A 26,963-nucleotide genomic window follows, 5' to 3' on the forward strand; every position below is an offset into this window, starting at 1 on the left:
TGCTTCTTCGTGCTTGCTTATGCTGCATTTATTTCAATACTCTATACATCAGAGGTACTAACAGCTGATAATTATTGTCAATCCTGAAAATTAGCCTTGGGTGGTGGACTGTTCGAGTATGTTTGATTCATGTCCAAAGCAGAGTACCAGTAATACCATGCACTAACACCCCTTTTGAAATTGTTTCCAGTCATTCATATTTATTTCAATGCACTTCCTACTGTTTTTGATAAAAATGTCGGTGCAAAGAACAATTTTTACAACTGTACATAGCCCGCAGTTAAAAACTCTCAATCAGGAAACACTCAATCCTGATTACAGTATCTGATTTTTCGAATCCACATTATATATCTACATGTAAATCTTTTACAGACATATATTTACTTTAATTTATTGGGACTGTTTTTCCAAAACTAGTTTGAGGTTGAACTTTAAATCACTTCATTCAGTAGTTCTTTCACTTTGGGAGGATGGACACCACACAAATCATGCCAATCAATTTCCGAGTCTATCGCTTATCAGAGATTTCAGGTCTCTTGTGAGAGCCAATCGTGGCAGACATTGTTAGTTATATCATTGACCACTCTAGGTCGTTGATATATTCATGTTAGACTGTCATGACAGTGAGTCTTTGAAGGCTAGGTTGATGATTTTCTTGGTAAACTCTACCAGAGCTGTGATCATGTAGAACATGTCATCATTTGCCTGCTCTTCTTCTGAAATATATAGAACTTTAGTTAAAAGGTCATTCAGATATATATTGCTCATTCATTTTTTGAAGACATGTAACAATAGCTTATCTATTATTTTATTTATTTATTTATTCATTCGTTCGTTCATTTGTTCATTCATTTACCAACTATAGTCATTCACAAAGTAGCTAAACAAACTATAGTCAGTAGCAAAGTAGCTTAACAGACTATAGTCAGTTACAAAGTAGCTTAACCAACAAAAGTCATTAACAAAGTAGCTTAACCAACTATAGTCAGTAGCTAAGTAGCTTAACTAACGATAGACATTAATAAAGTAGCTCAACCAACTATAGTCATTCACAAAGTAGCTTAACAAACTATAGTCAGTAGCAAAGTAGCTTAACAGACTATAGTCAGTTACAAAGTAGCTTTACCAACAAAAGTCATTAACAAAGTAGCTTAACCAACTATAGTCAGAAGCAAAGTAGCTTAACCAACTATAGTCAGTAGCTAAGTAGCTTAACCAACTATAGTCATTCACAAAGTAGCTTAACAAACTATTGTCAGTAGCAAAGTAGCTTTACCAACTATAGTCAGTAGCAAAGTAGCTTAACAAACTATAGTCAGTAGCAAAGTAGCTTAACCAACTGTAGTCAGTTACAAAGTAGCTTTACCAACTATAGTCAGTAGCAAAGTAGCTTTGTCAGTAGCAAAGTAGCTTTACCAACTATAGTCAGTAGCAAAGTAGCTTAACCAACTATAGTCATTCACAAAGTAGCTTAACAAACTATAGTCAGTAGCAAAGTAGCTTAACCAACTATAGTCAGTAACAAAGTAGCTTAACCAACTATAGTCAGTAGCAAAGTAGCTTTACCAACTATAGTCAGTAGCAAAGTAGCTTAACAAACTATAGTCAGTAGCAAAGTAGCTTAACCAACTATAGTCAGTAACAAAGTAGCTTAACAAACTATAGTCAGTAGCAAAGTAGCTTAACCAACTATAGTCAGTTACAAAGAAGCTTTACCAACTATAGTCATTAACAAAGTAGCTTAACCAACTATAGTCAGTAACAAAGTAGCTTAACCAACTATAGTCAGTAACAAAGTAGCTTAACCAATTACATTCCATAACAAAGTAGCTTAACTAACTATATTCCATAACAAAGTAGCTTAACCAACTATAGTCAGTAACAAAGTAGCTTAACCAACTATATTCCATAACAAAGTAGCTTAACCAACTATATTCCATAACAAAGTAGCTTAACCAACTATATTCCATAACAAAGTAGCTTAACCAACTATAGTCAGTAACAAAGTAGCTTAACCAACTATAGTCAGTAACAAAGTAGCTTAACCAACTATATTCCATAACAAAGTAGCTTTACCAACTATATTCCATAACAAAGTAGCTTTACCAACTATATTCCATAACAAAGTAGCTTTACCAACTATATTCCATAACAAAGTAGCTTTACCAACTATATTCCATAACAAAGTAGCTTTACCAACTATTGTCAGTAACAGTGTAGCTTAACAAACCCATTGTTAGTACAAGTGTAGCTTAAACAACCATAGTCAGTAACAAAGTAGCTTAACCGACTTTAGTCAGTAACAATGTAGCTTAACCAACTATATTCCATAACAAAGTAGCTTTACCAACTATTGTCAGTAACAGTGTAGCTTAACAAACCCATTGTCAGTACAAGTGTAGCTTAAACAACCATAGTCAGTAACAAAGTAGCTTAACCGACTTTAGTCAGTAACAATGTAGCTTAACTAGCTTACGCATGTAACAACCTAGCTTAATTAACCGTAGTCAGTAACAGTAACAATCAAACTTAACTAACCCTATTCAGTAACAACCAAGCTGAACTAACTGTAGTCAGTAACAACCCAGCTGAACTAACTGTAGTCAGTAACAACCCAGCTGAACTAACTGTAGTCAGTAACAACCCAGCGGAACTAACTGTAGTCAGTAACAACCCAGCTGAACTAATCATAGTCATTAATAACCCATCTGAACTAACAGTAGTCAGTAACAACCAAGCTGAACTTACCATAGTCAGTAACAACCTAGCTGAACTAACCCTAGTCAGTAACAACCAAGCTGAACTAACCCTAGTCAGAAACAACCAAGCTGAACTTACCATAGTCAGTAACAATCAAGCTGGACTAACCGTAGTCAGTAACAACCTAGCTGAACTAACCCTAGTCAGTAACAACCAAGCTGGCCTTACCATAGTCAGTAAAAACCAAGCTGAACTTACCGTAGTCAGTAACAACCAAGCTGAACTTACCGTAGTCAGTAACAAACCAGCTGAACTAACCGTAGTCAGTAACAAACCAGCTGAACTTACCGTAGTCAGAAACAAACCAGCTGAACTTACTGTAGTCAGTAACAACCCAGCTGAACTAACTGTAGTCAGTAACAACCTAGCTGAACTATCCCTAGTCAGTAACAACCAAGCTGAACTTACCGTAGTCAGTAACAAACCAGCTGAACTTACCGTAGTCAGTAACAAACCAGCTGGACTAACCGTAGTCAGTAACAACCCAGCTGAACTAACCGTAGTCAGTAACAACAAAGCTGAACTTACCGTAGTCAGTAACAACAAAGCTGAAATTACCGTAGTCAGTAACAAACCAGCTGAACTAACCGTAGTCAGTAACAACCAAGCTGAACTTACCGTAGTCAGTAACAAACCAGCTGAACTAACTGTAGTCAGTAACAACCCAGCTGAACTAACCGTAGTCAGTAACAACCAAGCTGAACTAACCGTAGTCAGTAACAACCCAGCTGAACTAACAGTAGTCAGTAACAACCAAGCTGAACTTACCGTAGTCAGTAACAAACCAGCTGAACTAACCGTAGTCAGTAACAACCCAGCTGAACTTACCGTAGTCAGTAACAAACCAGCTGAACTTACCGTAGTCAGTAACAAACCAGCTGAACTAACCGTAGTCAGTAACAACCAAGCTGCACTTACCGTAGTCAGTAACAAACCAGCTGAACTAACCGTAGTCAGTTACAACCAAGCTGAACTTACCGTAGTCAGTAACAACCAAGCTGAACTAACCGTAGTCAGTAACAACCAAGCTGAACTTACCGTAGTCAGTAACAACCAAGCTGAACTTACCGTAGTCAGTAACAAACCAGCTGAACTAACCGTAGTCAGTAACAACCCAGCTGAACTAACCGTAGTCAGTAACAACCCAGCTGAACTAACTGTAGTCAGTAACAACCCAGCTGAACTAACTGTAGTCAGTAACAACCCAGCTGAACTAACTGTAGTCAGTAACAACCCAGCTGAACTAACTGTAGTCAGTAACAACCCAGCTGAACTAACTGTAGTCAGTAACAACCCAGCTGAACTAACCGTAGTCAGTAACAACCCAGCTGAACTAACCGTAGTCAGTAACAACCAAGCTGAACTAACCGTAGTCAGTAACAACCCAGCTGAACTAACCATAGTCAGTAACAATCAAGCTGAACTAACCGTAGTCAGTAACAACCAAGCTGAACTTACCGTAGTCAGTAACAAACCAGCTGAACTAACCGTAGTCAGTAACAACCCAGCTGAACTAACCGTAGTCAGTAACAACCCAGCTGAACTAACCGTAGTCAGTAACAACCCAGCTGATATAACTGTAGTCAGTTACAACCCAGCTGAACTATCCCTAGTCAGTAACAACCAAGCTGAATTAACTGTAGTCAGTAACAACCCAAGTGAACTAACCGTAGTCAGTAACAACCAAGCTGAACTAACTGTAGTCAGTAACAACCCAGCTGAACTAACCGTAGTCAGTAACAACCCAGCTGAACTTACCGTAGTCAGTAACAAACCAGCTGAACTTACCGTAGTCAGTAACAAACCAGCTGAACTAACCGTAGTCAGTAACAACCAAGCTGCACTTACCGTAGTCAGTAACAAACCAGCTGAACTAACCGTAGTCAGTAACAAACCAGCTGAACTAACCGTAGTCAGTAACAACCAAGCTGAACTTACCGTAGTCAGTAACAACCAAGCTGAACTAACCGTAGTCAGTAACAACCAAGCTGAACTTACCGTAGTCAGTAACAACCAAGCTGCACTTACCGTAGTCAGTAACAAACCAGCTGAACTAACCGTAGTCAGTAACAAACCAGCTGAACTAACCGTAGTCAGTAACAACCCAGCTGAACTAACCGTAGTCAGTAACAACCCAGCTGAACTAACTGTAGTCAGTAACAACCCAGCTGAACTAACTGTAGTCAGTAACAACCCAGCTGAACTAACTGTAGTCAGTAACAACCCAGCTGAACTAACTGTAGTCAGTAACAACCCAGCTGAACTAACCGTAGTCAGTAACAACCCAGCTGAACTAACCGTAGTCAGTAACAACCAAGCTGAACTTACCGTAGTCAGTAACAAACCAGCTGAACTAACCGTAGTCAGTAACAAACCAGCTGAACTAACCGTAGTCAGTAACAACCCAGCTGAACTAACCGTAGTCAGTAACAAACCAGCTGGACTAACTGTAGTCAGTAACAACCCAAGTGAACTAACCGTAGTCAGTAACAACCAAGCTGAACTAACTGTAGTCAGTAACAACCCAGCTGAACTAACTGTAGTCAGTAACAACCCAAGTGAACTAACCGTAGTCAGTAACAACCCAGCTGAATTAACTGTAGTCAGTAACAACCCAGCTGAACTAACCACAGTCAGAAACAAACCTAACATATATATATCTTATCTAACTGTAGTTTGTAATAACCTACCTGTACTACAGCATAAGTCACAACATAACTTACCATAGTCAGTAACAACATATCTTAACTAACTGTTGACAAAATTACCAAATTCATGTATGTCAATGATAAGTTCCTTGAACATATCCATGATACTGGAGAAGAATGTCTGCCTGTCCTTTACGCTGTCTATCACGGTGAGCACGTGTCGGATCATTGTTATCACATAGTTCAGATTAAGGCTGTTCTTCACACATACCTACAAACAGTTATGTGGATCATTAAAATGATACAGGAGGAGAATATCTGCCCCACTCCTTCATATTATTTATTATTTTTACTGATTCACAACTGCTGATTTGTTTAAAACGTAATGATAACAACAACTTTACGATAAACAAGTATGACATAGTCTTTTTTGATGATGTCGTTGCCATAAGTCCTGTCACCCAAAAGCGTGTGGGCTCTAACTATACTAAGAAAACTTATTCATGGCCACAAAGATTTTCTATGTAGGAATGGCCTTTCAAAATGGACATTAGTTACCACTAGGAATGGCCTCCCAAAGTGTTGGACATGAGTTTCTACATAGATATGGTAACTCAAAGTGAACACCAGTTTCCACATAGGAATGGCCACTCAAAGTGGACACCAGTTGCTACATATTATAGCCTCCCTAAAGTGAACACCAGTTTCTACATTTGAAATGGCCTCCCAAAGTGGACACCAGTTTCTTATTATGAATGGCCTTGCAAATAGGATACCAGTTATCTATGTAGATATGGCCACTCAAAGTGATCGCCAGTTTCTCCATGTATAGGAATGGCATCTCAATGTGGACACTAGTTTCTACACAGATATGGCCACTCAAAGTGGACACCAGTTTCTACATAGATATGGCCACTCAAAGTGGACACCAGTTTCTACATAGACATGGCCACTCAAAAGTGGACACCAGTTTCTACATAGGCATGGCCACTCAAAAGTGGACACCAGTTTCTACATAGGCATGGCCACTCAAAGTGGACACCAGTTTCTACATAGACATGGCCACTCAAAGTGGACACCAGTTTCTACATAGACATGGCCACTCAGTAGACACCAGTTTCTACATAGACATGGCCACTCAAAGTGGACACCAGTTTCTACATAGACATGGCCACTCAAAGTGGACACCAGTTTCTACATAGACATGGCCACTCAAAGTGGACACCAGTTTCTACATAGATATGGCCACTCAAAGTGGACACCAGTTTCTACATAGACATGGCCACTCAAAGTGGACACCAGTTTCTACATAGACATGGCCACTCAAAGTGGACACCAGTTTCTACATAGACATGGCCACTCAAAGTGGACACCAGTTTCTACATAGATATGGCAACTCAAAGTGAACACCAGTTTCTACATAGACATGGCCACTCAAAGTGGACACCAGTTTCTACATAGGCATGGCCACTCAAAAGTGGACACCAGTTTCTACATAGACATGGCCACTCAAAGTGGACACCAGTTTCTACATAGACATGGCCACTCAAAGTGGACACCAGTTTCTACATAGACATGGCCACTCAGTAGACACCAGTTTCTACATAGACATGGCCACTCAAAGAGGACACCAGTTTCTACATAGACATGGCCACTCAAAGTGGACACCAGTTTCTACATAGACATGGCCACTCAAAGAGGACACCAGTTTCTACATAGATATGGCCACTCAAAGTGGACACCAGTTTCTACATAGACATGGCCACTTAAAGTGGACACCTGTTTCTACATAGACATGGCCACTCAAAGAGGACACCAGTTTCTACATAGAAATGGCCACTCAAAGTGGACACCAGTTTCTACATAGATATGGCCACTCAGAGTGGACACCAGTTTCTACATAGACATGGCCACTCAGAGTGGACACCAGTTTCTATATAGGCATAGCCACTCAAAAGTGGACACCAGTTTCTACATAGACATGGCCACTCAAAGAGGACACCAGTTTCTACATAGATATGGCCACTCAAAGTGGACACCAGTTTCTACATAGGCATAGCCACTCAAAAGTGGACACCAGTTTCTACATAGACATGGCCACTCAAAGTGGACACCAGTTTCTACAAAGACATGGCCACTCAAAAGTGGACACCAGTTTCTACATAGACATGGCCACTCAAAGTGGACACCAGTTTCTACATAGACATGGCCACTCAAAAGTGGACACCAGTTTCTACATAGACATGGCCACTCAAAGTGGACACCAGTTTCTACATAGACATGGCCACTCAAAAGTGGGCACCAGTTTCTACATAGACATGGCCACTCAAAGAGGACACCAGTTTCTACATAGACATGGCCACCAAAGTGGACACCAGTTTCTACATAGACATGGCCACTCAAAGTGGACACCAGTTTCTACATAGACATGGCCACTCAAAGTGGACACCAGTTTCTACATAGACATGGCCACTCAAAGTGGACACCAGTTTCTACATAGACATGGCCACTTAAAGTGAACACCAGTTTCTACATAGATATGGCCACTCAAAGTGGACACCAGTTTCTACATAGATATGGCCACTCAAAGTGGACACCAGTTTCTACATAGACATGGCCACTCAAAGTGGACACCAGTTTCTACATAGACATGGCCACTCAAAGTGGACACCAGTTTCTACATAGACATGGCCACTCAAAGTGGACACCAGTTTCTACATAGACATGGCCACTCAAAGTGGACACCAGTTTCTACATAGACATGGCCACTCAGTAGACACCAGTCTCTACATAGACATGGCCACTTAAAGTGGACACCAGTTTCTACATAGGCATAGCCACTCAAAAGTGGACACCAGTTTCTACATAGACATGGCCACTCAGTAGACACCAGTTTCTACATAGACATGGCCACTTAAAGTGGACACCAGTTTCTACATAGACATGGCCACTTAAAGTGGACACCAGTTTCTACATAGACATGGCCACTCAAAGCGAACACCAGTTTCTACACAGATATGGCCACTCAAAGTGAACACCAGTTTCTACATGTATAGGAATGGCCTCTCAATGTGGACACTAGTTTCTACATAGATGTGGCCTCTGAAACTGGATACCAGTTTCTACAAAAGAGTTGCCTCTTAAACTGTACACCAGTTTCAACATACAAATGGCCTTCAAAAGAGGACACAAGTTTCTACATACTGATAGGAGTCTTAAGGCCAGCTTATATGTACAATCATCAAGCATGTTTAAATAAATTAGTATATTTAACTAAAATAAATTGTTTTCCAAACTTCTTATCAAAGACAACCTACCACACAGAAAGAGGTGGTCAGACTGGAGAGCTCTAGCATACGTCCGTTGATGGCCTTGCTGATAAGCAGCTTGGAAGTGATCACATCTCCACACAAAATAAGCAGATGAGCCATGTTCTCTGCCAGCCACTCCTCAGGGGAACCTGAATGATTAAATCACAATGGATGATACAGAAAATGACTATTGGAATGTTATAATGATAATTTTTTTCACTGAATATACAATGTTGAGTTAATAAAATTGGCATTTTTTTCAAATACAATTAAACAAAACACCACTGTTTTCTTTTAACCAAATTGTGAGCACTAACTAGCAGAATTAAGGCCAAGGCATACTTGATACTGTCTATAATGTAAATATAAACACTGTCATTAAGTGCTATGATATCAAGACTGAAGGACTAATCACCAACTAACAACTTTTTTATAAGATACTAGACTAGTGAGTTCATCAATATAAATGTGACGCCTAAATAACCACACAGAGAGGCTAATATATTTCCATGCACACACTTAATAAAATCTTACTTTTAAATAAACACATAATGCCAATATCATTTCAAGCATTTCAGATTTAAAACTGGTTTAAGTACTTCTGCAACCTATTGTACACATAGATGGTCAAACAACACAATGTGAATGATATATTCAAACTGAATGAAACAGGGCTTATTTCTAAATCATATTAACATCATCCATGTTTTAAATAACTTGTATTCATGTTAAACACATATTTCTACCAATTCATTTGTAACTTTCTACACAAACTTTCAAACTTAAAAGAAAATTGTTGAAATAAACACATCAACTGCCCGAAGCTGAATGACAGTAACACAAAACCTTCTATAATCCGTCACCTAGCAGATATTAGGCTACAATCAAATGGAAAGAAATTTTCTATTAATTTACTCATTTACATTCAAACTAAGAAAATTATATTCTCAAAAGCTAACTCAATCAAAAGTTGCCACCTAAAATACCACAGAGGTGCTTATATATTGTCAATAGCTTACTGGTGAGTTCATCTATGATGCTAATAATATCATCCTCAGACCACTCCTGCTTGTAATGATGAAGAATCTGAAGGGCACTGGCCAAGCCTCCTATATGCTGGCTGGACTGGGCAGCACTTACTGGAGTGTTCTCACTCAGCTCACACCACAGGATTTCATCTGAAAACAGTCACATGGTTTTCATCTATGAGGCAAATGCTTAATGCAGTTATCAAATGCTTTACACACTTTATCTGTGTGTGAAATTACCCTTTCTACCCTGATAGCCAAAGGAGTCTCTTGCTACAGACTTTGAGATTTTTGTTGGCCAAGCTAGGTTTCCCATTAGCCCCATTCAGAAAACTTTGAACACATCTTTGTGTCGAGTTATATGATTAAAGAATGGGTACATACAAAACTGACAGATGTACAGTTTAGTATATATCATTTATATTGTTACACATTTGTAAGATATTTTTTTTTGCATTTATCAGTTTTGAAATTTAAGGTTGAAGGTTAGAATGAAAACCGAAAATAAGATCTAAACAACACTGTACAACTCATTACGACAGTCACTTTTCTATGCTAAGCAGTATTACTAGTAGTGCTTGTCAAGGGAGATCACTGCATCAGAAATAATCCGTAACATTTGATGAGAATTTATCTACAAGTAGGCTTTCTCAATGTTTTTTTTTATAGCCCTGGTAATTTTTTCGTCGGTTTATTTCACACACCGAATTATTGAAAATCAATATACTGTAGTTATCATAAACATAAAAGGGGCTTAAGTTATGTGTTTCCCCAATAACATGTTAGATCCTCCCAAATATTCAAATAATAAGAGTCCAGTTAAGTATGTTGAGATCTGCTTAAATGCAAAATTATTGTTTTGGACTCACATATTTCAAAACCATTGATCTTGGTGTAGTTTTGTGTACAGATTACCTTAAAAATATATATCCTGCAGTGTACATGTGGAAGAATAATGGGTTCTGAGCAAATATTATGAGTAAAAGCTCTCTCGATGGCTAGCAAATTGATTCACTGCACAAGTCTCGAACCAAAATAATGAGAAAAATCATGACTCCTCAGCAAAATACAATGAGTACAGGTAAACTAATGGCCAGCATAATGAATCTCTGCCAATTCAATGACCCAAAAGGACAAAAAAACAAACTCACCACCTAGGAGAGGCCCGTATAGAAGGAAAAGTAATCGTGCTTGGTACACAAGTGGCCATGGTTTCAGAACACGCGTAAGCCAGAATGCTCGGTCCTGAAGGCTTCCACAATGGTCCAGAAATACACGCCGATAGAAACATCGGATCTCAAGCTCTAATCTTGCATGTCCTCCTGAAATAACAATTTTTATGTTTGAAATTCTTAGAAAAGTTTTTGTTATGTCAAGTTAAAGGCAAGGGTAAAAAAAAAGTGTTTTATTTTCATTCTTTTATACTTCTCAAGCATATTCAAGGGACCTTTAAGAATTTAAAAAGAAGAGTTTAATTTAAACACACTTGTTCCACGTTTTATTTAAATTCACTTGTTTGACCCACTAGCAAATGGTCTAAATTAACACGGCAGCTCATATCACAAGCCCTGCACTTTTGAACTGCTTTCTGGGCTTGCTCAAATTTTTGATTTTATATTGCAGGGTTTATTGAAACATTTTGACGCCAAGCACTAGTGTAATTATTCCGGCTTGTAAATCCAAAGTCTTAGCAAATTTTGATAACAAAATTTACTAGTTTGACCCACTACTAAGTATTGTGACATGTGCAACTATCAATGGGCAGGACATGATAGACCTTTTAAAATATATACCTGACTTCGCTCGTAGCACCAACTCGACATTTTTCATCAGCGAAGTGTGGCTGCAGATGGACTCAAAAGTTCTCACACACTCACAGTCATCCCAACCAGCTATCACAGTGTGCAGAAATTTCCCAAAACATGTCATTGCAAGGCACTTGTTCAAATCTTCGCAGCTCTCTGTTCGGTTACAACACAGCAACTGCAGTCAAATTTATAGATTTATTTTAATAGTCAATTTCCTATTAAAGGCAAGTATAAGTTGATACAAAACATTTTAGTTATATGCAATATAATGTTTAATTTGTATATAATTCTGCTTAAATATATTGTCTTTGAAGTCCACAATGTTGAAATGCATCACCAACATGATTCAACAAAAAGCTGTAGCGTGAATGGTTGGCTGACATTATCGCATGATGCTACCAATGATTTTAATTAAGGTTTATATAATCCATCAGCTAAGTAGAGTCCCTGTGGCTGAGTGTGTTAAGTATTGGTTTTCTAAGTTTTCTTAACTCTCCGCACTGTTCTCAGTAAGAACCGGCTGCCAGCCAAAATGGACGATTCAAATGGCAATAGGGCCGGTTCAACTTTGGAAAACTAAATGAATTTTCAGTAGAATAAGTAGAAGCTGGTCGTTTACTATTTGAGACGGTTCAACCAAACTTTATTGAGAACCCTGCTCCGGCATGGGTTAGCTGCCCACTACAACTAGGTTGTATGTTTTATACAAGGTTATTTTGTCTGCAATTTCGAAATCAAAGAGAATAATGTAAGTGTTTTTAGAAGCACTACAGGGGAAATTGTTTTTAGTGCCAAAACATGTTAAACATTTTTTTTTTGCATCATCCTATGCTGATGGAGCCCCTTTAAAGTTTTGTCATTGGTAATTTAACACTCAAACAAGCTGATTAAGACTGTGTGCAGAAACTTTCAAAAAATATTGTCATTGCCAGGCATTCGTTCAAATCTTCACAAGATGAAAATAAATGTAATAATGATAAGGCTATATTGATGCGAGTTTTATCTGCTAACGGGCATTTGTATGTTTGTGTCTCTTGTGCAGAGATATTTGTTCCCTTTCACTTTGCCTCTAAATGGGACTTAAAGTGAATTCTTGACAGTTGGGCTTCTCCCTGTAGTTTACATATTACTACTGGATCTTTTCCAGATAGGTGAAAACAAACTTTAACTTTTACACAGTTAAGCAATGTTATTGTGCTTTTTATTTTAGGCTTGCAAAAAAATATATTTTAAGAATCTACTGGAAAAATCAGTTTATGTGAAATGCTTAAGCGCCGCTGGAATTTACCTCCAGTCACAACGTTTTTAAAACCCTAATGGGTCTCTCGGCCTGTGTTTTTATTACTTCATGCAGAACTCCTGCTCATAGGTGTCAGTGTCAATCATAAGTGCTTTTGTTTTCATGGTATAAACATACATGTGATAATTTCTTGGGTCTATTCCGGGACACTCGTCGTAATGTCAACGCACACTAGGGGGGTCCGGGGGCATGCCCCCCTGAATTGTTTTTAAATGGGGAATGTCTTTGGTGCATTCTAGAGCATATCTGGGGCTATTTTAGTCGTTTTTAACATCGGGAAAATGTACCTATTTCGACTGCCAAGATGTATTTTTTATTTGACATGGTTGGTTTTTTTCTGCATTTTCTTGAAAAAATAAAACCTGATCAGATATTTTCCCAGGCTTTAATGAAGTGCTAACCAGGAGGATATGCAGTCTACTTTCGGTTTCAGCAAAACAGGAAATAAACAATTATACGGGCACCTGTTTTCCCGCGCTTTTGAGAACATGCAGTACAAAATATTTATTTTTTCATCACATTTAAAACGTTTGCAATTTATGACACACAATATTTTTCAGACGATCAAGAAGATTTTCCAGTCGATGAGCTTTTTTCCATTTGGAGATGCATATAATTTTGATAGAGACGTGTCAACAATCTGCTGTATAAAGCGATCATGCGACTTACCATGGTCATGTGATTAAAGCACTCTATATAACCACCTGTAAACCCCATATCGTCAGTTTTATTTCGGCGTAAAAATACACAACCATAGTACGAAAAAAAGTTCAAAACACTAAAATTCCTTATGGACGCGTAAGTTGTTTAAAGTTGTGTAAAATATACCGACGTATTGACTTTGAAATTTGAATGGAATATGGGATGTTTTCCGTGTTTTAATTTTGTTTTTTTACTCATTTTGTCACTTTCTTTGAACTTACCTTTACGCTCGTTGTCGGTAAAATGTGTGAAAAATATCAATTCATCAATTAAAAGCTATCATTCATAAGACCAAACAAATCCATATGAAAACAATGAATTTGTATACAAGAACCCTCCCCGACTCGTTAAGCACAACAATAGGCCAATAGATCAATTATCGGGTGATTAACGATGACCTCGACGACACACGTACCAATTAACGGATTAGTGTCAACATGGCCTGTGTTTTACGACCAGTGTCCCGAACAGGCAAAATAGATGACATACATTGGTAAAATTAAGATAATCGATTCCGAGACTTTTTTTAAAATTGACTTTCCAGGACAAACATGCACCCTCCGTGACTCCGTGACAGAGATACGATTTCCGGGACAATCCCGGAAGTCCGGGACGTTATCACATGTATGGTATAAAAGTTTGATATCTCATAAAGTCTTCAATATTTGTTCAACGAGTGGCAACTGTTTTCAACTGTTTGTGAATCCAAACTCTTTAAGGCATTTCCAGGTATGTGTCCATTAATTTTGTTAAATAGAATATTATACCTTTATAAGAACTTCATTTATGAATTTCAGTCTGTCTTTAGTAGAATACAAGCATGTTGATCTCTTCACAAGCAACCCTGCAAAAATTATCATATGGTTATATCATTTTAATCTCATTCACATGCATATATATATAAATCTATAAAAGAACAAAAGTTCGGAGCAAACTGGATAGATGTCTGCTTATTATTACATCAAATACTCTGAACACAGTGTGCAAAATTAACAGTTAAGCCCAATATCCCATTTAGACGAAGAAAAAATGACCTGGGCTTAGAAAATTTCTTGAACATAATAGCCTGGCTGGCGATGAAATCATTGGGCTTGTTGAACAAATTGTTGGGTCAAAGTTTACCTCAACACCCTTTATAGAATTTCTCATCGGTGCAGACATTTGGAACTCCTTGATTATTTACCATCATTTTTTTTTTTTGAAAAGTCTCAAAGTCTGTAGCCCCGGATGATTGGCTACCACTAAGGGTTAAAAGGTCGTATACTGTGGACATGATCAGTCATCGAAATTAGACTTTTGGATGAACAAGCCCAAATTCTTATACTATTGCTTGGCATCAAATTTTAGAACAAGCCCTGCTACATAAATTTCAGAATTTGAGCAAGCCCGAAAAACATTTTACCAGTGCAGGGCTTGCGGGCTTGTGCTAATTTCGACCACTGCATGATATTCAGACATAAAAGACAGCCATTGAAGTGGAAAATATACAATTTTAATGAAAATATATAATTTTAATAGTTAGACAGTCGTCCTTATTGTAAATAAACCATTTTCTAATGTTTTAAAACTTCTTATGTCATTGCCAAACACTGGACACCCAAGCTTCAGCAAAACAGATGTATTTCAATTCAAATCATTTATTTGATAAAGGCCACCGGCCCAAAATAATCATTTATAATGTACAAACAAACACAAATGAGACAATTAAAGGTGAATGGTGTTCAAACACAAGTTACATGTGAAAATTATTTGGCATAGAATATATGTAGTGATAAATGTGCATATAATACCATGTACGAAGTAGAACAACCTTATATATAGTTATGAATAAATATATATCAGTATGGTGTTTTTCAACACTGTTATGGTAAATTATCATTTACAAATTCTTCCCGTAATTTTAAGGCATAGAAGATAAACATTGCAAAGTTATTAACAGTGCTATCTGTTGTTGTGTTCAGTAAGAGATGAAATTTATGCATGTTCGGATTATTGTAATACTTGCTGGGGAGATATTTGATCCTCAGATCATTAAAAGTAGTGCATTTCATTATAAAATGGTACTCAGTCTCAACCTCTAATTGACATATTTTACAAATTCTATTTTCATAGGGAGTATTATAATATCTGCCTGATTCAACTTCTAAATTATGGGCGGAACACCTAAGCTTTGCTAAAGCACTTCGGAACTTTCTTATTTTTACATTATTTAAGTATGGTGCATGTCTATAATCCGTGTTCAGATTTCTGAATAGGCTAAGTTTATGAGATTCTGATATTAACCTTGTCCAATCTTGCATGTATTGGTCTTTAAGTCTTTGCACAATGTTGATGAAGAATATATTTTCATTTTGGACCAGTTGATCTATCCATACATAGCTATACCCCGTCACATTTGATATATGTTTAACCCGTGTTGTCCAGTTGCTGTGCCCCAGTTCGTCCATATATTTGAGCATATTATAAACAAGGCGCACAAATCTATCATTTGGCATATGTAGTATCTTAAGCCAATATTTTATTACTTTTTTCATAGTTTGTATATACATCGGAAATCTTCCACAATCACCAAGAACTGCTATGTTTGTTGTTTTCTGAGGGACCCTTCCCTAAATTTGCCACCAACTTTCACCAAATGCCACCCAAATCCATGGCAAATGGGTGGCACTTGGTGGAAAATGGGTGGCACTTGGTGGAATATCAAGAATTCCACCAACTGCCATGAAATTTCCACCCAACTGGAGGTGGCAGTTGGTGTAAAATTGAACTCAGTTTTTTTTTCATGTGGCACTTGGTGAAAAAGTTGGACTTAGTTAATTTTTCATATGGCAGTTGGTGAAAAAATGAACTTAGTTAATTTTTTGGGTGGCATTTGGTGAAAAAAGACTTAGAAAATCTCAAGAGTTCTGTAAAATGGAACCATTACTTATCATCATGGAATAATAATAGCATTTACGACAGCTGCTGTTCATGCTGCTGTTTTAGCATCATTACATATGCTACTATTTAAAACTAACTGGTAATGTTGCTGGTTATATTGATGATGATTACGATGTTGGTGGTTCTATTGATGATGATTATGATGTTGGTGGTTCTATTGATGATGATTATGATGGTGGTGGTGGTAATTATGATGATTGTGGTGGTGGTGATTATGATGATTGTGGTGGTGGTGGTGATTATGATGTTGGTGGTTCTATTGATGATGATTATGATGTTGGTGGTTCTATTGATGATGATTATGATGGTGGTGGTGGTGGTGGTGATTATGATGATTGTGGTGGTGGTGATTATGATGATTGTGGTGGTGGTGGTGGTTGATTTTGACAATTGTGGTGTTGTTGGTAGTTCATTGTGGTGTTGGTGAATATGATTGTGGTGGTATTGGTGATTATGATGATTGTGGTGGTGGTGATAGTGATCATGATGATTGTGGTGGTGGTGACAACAACAACAACATGTTGTTATTGATGATGATGATGATGATGATGATGATGATGATAATGATGTTGATGATAACAACAACAAAAATGTGATGATGATTATCATGATCATGATAATGATGAGTTAAACTAAGTTTTCTGTGTACATGTGCTCTGTTGCTATTTCCCCAAAGGTACAGGGATCCCATTAATGTTTGATTTAAACTCGGAATGACCTCTCTGCTGGAAAATCTCCTCAAAATATTTGAATCTTCTGACAGTTACTAGCATTAATTTTGTGGAACTTTGAATAGTGAGAAAAAAAATGTGCAGTTTTGTTTAATAAAATGGATTGATTATAAGGTAACTGGTTTTTTTATCATATTAACAACCAAAAAAGATCATGACTTATCATTTTATTTTATTTTTACACATATTATATAGGCTCTTTGTCTTTGTTTAAAGTTTGACTAAGAGATAAGCTTTATGCATGTACTGTCAAGTATGTTTCACTTTATTCCAAAATAATTGACAAATACTCAGTCAAGCAATGTACTAAGTTTAAAAATTATCATTCAATTTGTACACCCCCAAAACGATGACAATGTACTTGGACAAGATTCTAAGACCTTTTTGGTAAATATTTGAATATTACAATAACTTAAATGAAGACTGACCTCATAGTTTTATCATATTTTATTAGCTTACACTTATTTAAAAGTGCTAAGTGCTATGAAGGGTGAGATAAACAATATTAAATGCCAGTCAAAAAAGATGTAGAAGATGTATATGATCTAAAGGGTGTGTGTGTTTTTAAGAAAAATCGTTGAGGTATTGACAAAGCCTTGGTGTTATTCATGTTGTTGGCTGCATGATTTTGAAAAAATAAAGATATTAAAGTGAATCTTGGTGTACACATGTTTCCAAAGACATTTGTAGAACAAATTGTAGAACAAATAACATTCTTCTGTGAGGCAAACCCTGTTATATTGAACAGATTTATTAAAATGTTCGCTTTTTCCAGAAAGAAATATGAATAGAGGACTTCTATAGCAGAAGAAGTATAGCCAAACTTGCAGAAAACAACAACCGAATGACTGCATCACTAAAGAAAAGAAACAGGTTATTGACATTTCAATATTCAAAATACCAAAACCAGTAATTAAATTAACTTTTTACCTGTATTGTTATTGCTAATACAACAGACGAGTGCTCATGTAAAACATATTTGCAATGATTCAATGTATGAGGCTGAATTCTATATTTAGTTATGGTATATCATTTTGTTGTTATACTTGGTATTAATCTGGCTAGGCCCAAAGCTGAAGAAACTTATTTAAGAGTATGTTTTTAATGTTGTCATTTTATTTATGCATCTAATTTTAAAATATATTTTGAATAATGATAGCTAAAATGAAACCTCCAAAATAAATAATACTAAAACTGTTTTCAGGATTTCTCCAAATGTAGAAATGCAGACAGCTCTTCACCATCAACTGTGATCCTTTGTAATTTTGTGTACATATGAAACTAAATGACTGCAAAGAATTGTGTTTTTTGTTGTTCTTAGGTTGTTGTATGCATAAATCCCATGATTTTATTTCCACCAAGTGCCACATAATTTGCACCAAGAGCCACATTGGCATGGCATTTGGTGAAAAAAAATCAAAGAAACTGAACGTGGCATTTGATGGAAAATTGTTCCAATACTCCACCAACTGCCACGTTGGGGTGGCATTTGGTGAAAAATTTGCCACCAACTGCCACGTGGCATTTGGTGGAAAACGTTCCAATACTCCACCAAGTGCCACGTTGGGGTGGCATTTGGTGAAAAAATTTGCCACGTGGCATTTGGTGGAAAATGTTCCAATACTCCACCAACTGCCACGTTGGGGTGGCATTTGCTGGAAAATGGTGAAAAATTAGATCAAAGTCCCATTTTATTCTGTTTTTCATCGTTTTACACCAAGTGCCACCCGTTCCAATACTCCACCAACTGCCACCCATTTTCCACGTCCAATTCGTGGCAAATTTAGGGAAGGGACACTGACATATATCTTTTACACGCATATACATATTTGGACAGATTCAATTGTGTTACGTTTTTCAGTTCCCCATAATTCTGAACCATATGTTAATATTGGCGCTATTTTTGTATTAAAAATTTTAAATTACGATTTTTGGTAAAGTTGGCCAAATTTGTATAGCTTTGATAGCAACGAAATAAGTACTCGCTTCCCAGTAGTTGCCTGTTCATTTGCCATTCTTGGGAATGATAGTTGTTGACTTGTGAAAGGAAAACACCAACATATGGGAATCTGTTTACAACTAAGTAGGCTTGATGCTTATTCTAATACTTGGTTGCCCTTCGGGCAACCACCTAGCCATTTTCACTTGCCCGAATGGATTTTTTACTTGCCCAACTTTTGGGGGCTCATTTTGTTGTTATACTTCACATTAAAACCCATTTCCAGATTCAACCTGCACATCAGAGCTTGCTGTATTTGAAATAAATCAGTTGTCATGAAATTTGTAACTAATAGCACATACATTCAAATTATTAAGGATGAAATAAAATTGAATTATAAGAACCAACAGTCAACCTCTTATTATCTTAGCCTTGTAATCTTACATTTATTTTGAAGTAAATTACAATTTATCGCAATGTAAAGTGAAATCGTAAAGTTCCAAAAACCGAGCATCCGAAAATTGGAGCAGTCCGAAAAATAGCCAAAATGACCATTCTTACTGTGTCTGAGTCCAAGAAAATTGTTTCCCCAAGACTCGACCCAGCGTCGTTTTCGTTTCTTTTCATAGCTGGTCTTTTTCTCGGATGACTTAGCCTTTTTTCGTTTGAAACATTAAAAAAACTTGACAGCGTCGACTGTCAAAACATCATTTGACGATTTGTGTACATTGTGATGGCATTAACTGGAATGCTATCTATATGGATTTGGTGCAGCTCACGCGATTGGCCAACGGATCTAGACGGAATCACTCGAGCTCTATCGGAAAATATTCGGCAGTCTTTGCCATCGTAGTTTCGAATGAAAATGTCAGAGGAGCTCCGTTTGACCCGATTTTTCGAGTCAACAACCAATGAGTGCATTAGTTTCGGTTTGTTAATACTCTCCAAGAAGGAGATTACACACTACTATTTTTTACCAGAAAAGTCGCCACTATGACGAGTTTTTTTGTTACTGCCCGATCGGGCAGGTAGATTCTAAAATCTACTGTCCGCCTGCAAAAAATACTTGCCCCGGGCAATCGGGCAGTGGTTAATGTCGAGCCCTGAACTTCCAATCGTTCCTTATTCAAGTACCACTTTTCAGTCTTCGAAAGTGTGCCCCCATTTTTGTAGACCATGACTTTTGTTTTCTTAGTATTGACTGTAAGGTTAAACTCCTGTGTAAAATCTGATAGTTTGTATTCTTTGAAGGCCTACTACAGTGTCAGCCATTAAAGCTAAATTGTCTGTGAATAGTAGGCATAATATTTCTCGCCAATCAGGGAAGAGCTGAATCCCTTTTAGTTCGCTATTCTCTATTTGTTTAACAAACTCATTGACAAAGAATACGAACAATATCGGAGAGCAAAGGCAACCTTGTTTTAAACCGGTTGGGCAATCAAATTCATTTGAAATGATATTATTATTAGATCGGACTCTGGCTCTAACTTTAGTATACATTGCTGTTAGGGATTTATATAATCTACCGTATACAAGATTAGATGAAAGGATTTCAAACAATTTATGTCTACTGACTAAGTCAAATGCCTTGAGAAAATCAACATATGCTACATACATTTTACCCCCCTTTCTGCTCAATTTATTTTCAATCAAACCCTGTAAAATAAAAGCGTTATCAATTGTACAGTACCCCTCTCTAAAACCAGCTTTTGGCTCTCTTATTTTGTCAAAATATTCGCAAAAAAAGTCAATCGTCTATTAATAATACATGTATAAATTTTCCCTAACCCGTTGAGTAATGATATACCTCTATAATTGCCGGGGGATGTGCGCTCCCCCTTCTTGTATATAGGTACGATTATTGATTCACACCATTGATCTGGGAACTCAGGCCCTCCGTAAATAATTTGTTAAAAATTGTCCGTATAATCAGTAAAATTAAATCAATTGAATGAATATAGAACTCTGGGATTAATAAATCATTTCCACCGCTTTTACCCTGTTTTAGGTTTTTTACTGCAATAATATCATCAGTAATTTCATCATTAAACCAAAATACTGATTATGCCGTCAACACTATATAGGCAGATTGATCAGTGATTCAACCATTCATATGGTTATTGTCTACAATTATTCTTAAAATGAATTAATGCAACTGACAAAAAGCATACTGGTTTCAAACTATGCAAATGAATACATATAAATAACAATGCCAAAATACACCCATCCTTATTTAAACACCCATCCTTATTTTAGGACACCTATGTTGGTGATAAGTGTTAACATATGTTAAGCCAAATTTAGGAAGGGAACACTGTAAACACAAGTTTTGCCAATTCAAGGGTTATAACTCTTGGGTGACTTTAAAGGCAACATTTTACTATAAATAGCTGGTTTGGGTGATCAGAATTTATAGGCTTCTTAACGTAATTGATAGGATTAGGTAATGTATGAAATTGAAGAGCTATTTCTCCAGAGACTAAATCGATATGGCTGGTTAAGAAAATTGTCCAAGCTAATATTTCCATTTACATTCTGACCAAATTTGATGATGATTGGACAAAAGCTTCCAAGGTATGATCGAAGAAGACCAATTTTAGGTAATTTCTATATTGAAAGGGCGATAACTTTTGATTGACTTAAGTGATATGGCTGGTTATCAAAACTGTGCGATATATTATCCAAATACACAATGACATTCTGACCAAATTTGGTGGTGACTGGACAAAGGCTTCTTAAGCTATTGAGTGGACAACATTTTTATTGAATGCTGCCCGGATGCCCACTTGCCCATCCGTATACACAGGTAAAACTATAAATATGCCATTTTTTTTTTAAATGGGCATATTAAACATTGAACATTCCTATTTGAGGCAAAATAATTAAAACATTCACCTAGCCTGGAGAATAGCATCACAAAATCTGACTGCTTGCAGACAGGAACTGGTAGATATTTGCTCTGGACATGAAGTCTGTCTATAACCTCCTTCTTTAACACAGGATTGAGGGCCAAGTAACCTTCAACCAGATTTCTGAATGCCTTAGATGTGATGGTCAACAGACTAAGGTCTTCCACTGAAAAAAAATGTGATTACTTTTTCAGTTATACATTGAATCCATCTTTGATTAATCCATTACTTTTAAATTAATAATAAATTAAATATACAAATCTAATATTATCTAAAAACTTTTGTTCTATGCTTTCAGGTAATTTATAAAGATTAAAATGGTTTGTTTTAGTGCTAGACCAGTATTAGGGTAAATTTTATGTCAGATTTAAAATGAAAGAATTCAAAATTCAGCTGAGAGAATTTTAATTTTAGAAAGATTTTTGAATAATGGATCATTCAACGGTAAAACAATTATGAATAGTAATTTAATGAGTGATAATATTAACTATTGATCTAAATTTATATATTTCTTTGACTTAAATGAAACACTTGTTTTGAAAAAAACTGATGTTACAGTATTATTCAAATTACTTTTCATCATTTGCGGAAACAATAACAGTTAACATATTTTCCTGGTCTTTTTCTTTATACAGATGAATGTATAATATTTTGAAGAACAGAGATACAGATAATTTTTTTAATGTATTTGAGTATTACTCCATGCTCACTGATTTTTTTGTGTGCAATTTACTGCCTTCTAAAGGCTGTTTCCCCTTGCGAAAAAATGCCCATTTTTCCCAAAATTTCATATTTTTTTCCCAATTTGATTAATGTAGATTATGTTAATGAATAAAAAAAGCAATGAATTTCTTGAAATATAAACAAAATCTTGACAATACTTACTCTTTCATAGCATAATGTATGCATAATATTTACTATTATATTAGCTATTTTGGCCTGATTTTGTATTTTTCCCAAAGTCAACTTTTTTTCCCAATTTGCAAGGCACAGGCGGTCAAAATAACAGACATCGCGAAAACCGTCGGTCCTGACCAGTAAATTTTGACTCGGTCCTACTAAATTTGTGATGGGGTCAGTCCATCTGACAAACAGTTTTTACGGCCAGATGTAAAAAAATAATCAATTATCAAACACCACTTAAAAGTAAGAATTATTTATTTCATTCAACAGAAAATCGCATTTTAATCAATGGTATTGTCAAATAACCATTTGTTTAGAAATCAGATGTCGTTTTCCAGTAGTGTTGATGTCTGAATGTGTACTGCACTAAATCAAATACCATGCAGCATTTGCCTCCCTTACACAATACATTACCAAATAATGTTTACTACTATATATATCGTGCGATGTTTTGAAATGCTGAAATGATAAAATTTTGTAATGTATTGGAAAGTTTTAAATGATAGTTCCAAACAATAATCTTATCCTATGGAACATGGTATTCAAATACGAAACTGGTGGTACCGGTATGGTCCGAAAAATACAAATGGCCAACAAATCCACCAATCAGAATTTTCATTACGATTTATTCCAGGGCAAATTAACCTGGTTTTCTATTATTTTGTCAAATAAAGCTTCATGAACTGTTATTTGTGTTCAAGATTAACTGGTTTATATCTTAATACGTTTTTATTTCTTGTAAATGTAAAATTAGCAACAAAGGCTTTGAAAAAGCAAGTTTTCAAACATGGGCAATCAGAAATTGGGCAGAAACCATTTTTCTATTTTTAGTAACAGTGACCTTGACCTTAGTTCCACCCCCCTCAAAAGCAATCCCAAGCTAGCTCTTCCCATAAGCTACCTACACACCAAGTTTTATCAATATCTATCAATGCTAACTAAAGTTATTTGGCAAAAATCATTTTTCTATTTCAAGTAACAGTGACATTGACCATAGCCCCTCCCCCCTCAATAGCAGTCCCAAGCTAGCTCTTCACGTAAGCTACCTACACACCATTTTTCGTCAATATCTATCAATCCTAACTAAAGTGATTGGGCAGAAACCATTTTTCTATTTTTTAGTAACAGGCGACCTTGACCTTAGCCCCTACCCCCTCAAAAGCAATCCCAAGCTAGCTCTTCACATAAGCTACCTACACACCAAGTTTTATCAATATCTGTCAATGCTTACTAAAGTTATTGGGCAGAAACCATTTTTCTATTTTAAGTAACAGTGACCTTGACCATTTTTCTATTTTAAGTAATAGTGACCTTGACCTTAGCCCCTCCCCACTCAAAAGCAATCTTAAGCTAGCCTTTCACATAAGCAACTTACACACCAAGTTTCGTCAATATCTATCAATGCTAACTAAAGTTATTGGGCAGAAACCATTTTTCTATTTTTAGTAACAGTGACCTTGACCTTAGCCCCACCACCCTCAAAAGCAATCCCAAGCTAGCTCTTCCCATAAGCTACCTACACACCAAGTTTCATCAATATCTATAAATGCTGACTAAAGTTATTGAACAGAAACCAATGTTTGACGACTGCCCGCCCGCTCAACGACAACCTCATTCTAATAACCCGGTTTTCGTTGAAAACCTGGTTAAAAACATTGCTACTGAAAACCTGGGATTTTGTAGCTTCCAACATTTGGAAGTGAGGCCATGGATACATACCTGTCATATATTTCAGTATAAAGAACTTCAGCTCAATAGGCAGAACATCAAAGAATCCCAGACGAGCATTCTGGATGGATTTTTCCTTCAGTTCTTCTTTCTCTTTAAACTCCAATCTTGTGGACCTTCTGGGTTTCTTGCATGGCATGTAATGTGTGATGTCCATTTTAGGGTGACCGCCTGGGATCTGTATTTAAAAAAGATTTACATATTTCACATATTAATAATATCTTTTCATGATATGACTTTTAACATTTCCCAAAATGAAAAGGTCTTTTGTTGTATCCAATATATTTTTTTTGGTTAATCTTATCTTGGAAAATAACCAATTGTATTTATTTAATTAACAACAATATAACTAATCTAGTTTCTGGCAAATTCTTTGATGTAGAACCTATGAATAGTGGGGAAATACCTTCTGGTATAAAAAATTGCAGGATCCGATACTGGCCACTGAAATACATTAGATCTATGTTCATAGCGATTTGTTACGGAAGTGGCGATATGTCAATGTTATGCAAGTTGTACTGGTAAGTGTTAAGTTAAACAGGAATTCTGAATGTATTATTTGTTCTGTAATCCAACGCATCCTTTAATGTCAAAATCCAATAAGCGATGACATTTTTCTCGCTTTTACTTTCAGTTTAACTTTCAACTACAGTCTTTGCCATAAAAAAAATTCAGCACTTGTCCTTTCGGGCAAGTAATAAAAAAAAAAACAGTTTCCCAAAAACAGTTTTACTTGCCCAAAATAACCAATTCATGCGTTAATATACAAAAGCCAATATTTCAATATAATAATAACGTTCAATCAGGATTTGTAAATTGTTTCTGAAGAAATTATGAAAACAGAGGGATCTTAATTTTGGAAAATGCACTTGCCCGTTCGGGCAACCACCTGGGAATTTTGACTTGTCCGAAACAGTATTTACTTGTCCCGGGCTTCGGGCAACCCAGTTATGACGAAGACTCCGTCCTAAGAATACTTCCAGATATAAACAAAAAAAATTCAATGTTCCAATTGCCAATATCCCTACATTGTTTTTTTATAAAAATGGCAAAGCAATCAAAATGTTAACTTATGTAATAGAACTGAACTGTAGATAGACCACAATTTACGTCAAATAGTTTGTCTTTCACATTCATTAAAATTGACAGGAAGTAAACGTTTTCACCTGTTTCCCATGCTTTTTAGACCATATGCAGGCTATGAGAAATGTTTATTTTTTTGTTAGCATTAAAAACTTCCTAAATTTATCTGTTATTTTTAGCTAATAAACAAAATAGAATTGAATTAAATAACATTTCAAATTTTCATATTGCAGCATTGTTGTTTGTAGCCAAAGTTAATTGACATTATGGGCAAAGTTATTCAGAACATTCAGTTTGACTGCTGCTAATGAACACTGTCGATCATGATCACTTGTCATTTTGAGCTTTAATTGCTTTTGACATGTATGTGTTATATATACTTTAATTGAATAAACAAACATTCAGCACATGGTTTGTGGCCCCTTTGATCTTCAGATTCAGGACTACCGACTCTTGCACTGAAATTCTCCCGGGTCAAAGTTAACGCTTACTTGCAAACTTGAGGTCATAAACAATTCTCAAGGGAGCTTTGGCGTCCAAAAGTCCTGTTTGAATATCCTTTTCGGATAGCATGGTTAATTTTTCATCTCCAGTACCGTTCTCCTGGGACTCAGGGTTACAAAAATCAATTTGGGGGGCCGAAAAAAAGTATGGTCCGGGGGGAAAAAGTATGGTCAGTCAGGTGACCAGAAACAAGAATTTTTTTTAAGGCCTTGTGATTGACTTAATGTGTTACGCATTCCGATGTCTACACTACCGAACAAGACATTAGATTCTTGAACAAATGGTTATTTGACAAAATCATTGATAAAAAGGCGATTTCCATAAATAATAAAAAAAATAATTACTTTTAAGGGGTGTTTGATAATTGATAAAGATTAAATCTTTATTTATTTTAACGCCTGGATGTGGAAACTGTCGGTCAGATGGACTGACCCCATTACAAATTTAATCTTACCAAGTTAAATTTACCAGTCAGCACATTCGACTGTCTGCAAATTGGAGTACCTGGTATATGAGGATTTTTTAAGAAAAAAACTTGCAGGAAGTGGAAACAAAATCCCACTCCCACCCTTTCTCTGGTCCCAAAGTTGAATACTTTCTGAATCGCGTGCTCAAAACTCTAAATATATCAAAGTTCCATGGAAAATTATGCCTTTACATAACTTTCTT

At 36.4% G+C, this 26,963-nt stretch overlaps 1 protein-coding gene and 1 long non-coding RNA gene across 2 annotated transcripts; one reads left to right on the plus strand and one right to left on the minus strand.

Annotated features, from left to right (window-relative positions):
- Nucleotides 1-615: 615 nt before the first annotated feature.
- LOC128240339 (F-box only protein 47-like) lies at nt 616-24,881 on the minus strand. The gene is made up of 9 exons (XM_052956949.1): nt 24,699-24,881; nt 22,063-22,242; nt 14,325-14,401; nt 11,541-11,730; nt 10,899-11,069; nt 9,739-9,897; nt 8,726-8,868; nt 5,529-5,679; nt 616-716 (listed from the first exon to the last, which is right to left on the minus strand). The coding sequence occupies exons 1-9, from the start codon at nt 24,862-24,864 to the stop codon at nt 616-618; spliced, it is 1,338 nt and encodes a 445-aa protein (XP_052812909.1). The 5' UTR covers nt 24,865-24,881.
- On the plus strand, nt 17,574-18,528 carry LOC128240346 (uncharacterized). The gene is made up of 3 exons (XR_008262159.1): nt 17,574-17,615; nt 18,004-18,101; nt 18,433-18,528. It is a non-coding gene; the product is annotated as an uncharacterized LOC128240346 (long non-coding RNA).
- Nucleotides 24,882-26,963: the final 2,082 nt, after the last annotated feature.

This window comes from Mya arenaria, chromosome 1, assembly GCF_026914265.1.
Source record: "Mya arenaria isolate MELC-2E11 chromosome 1, ASM2691426v1".
Lineage (NCBI taxonomy): Eukaryota > Metazoa > Mollusca > Bivalvia > Myida > Myidae > Mya > Mya arenaria.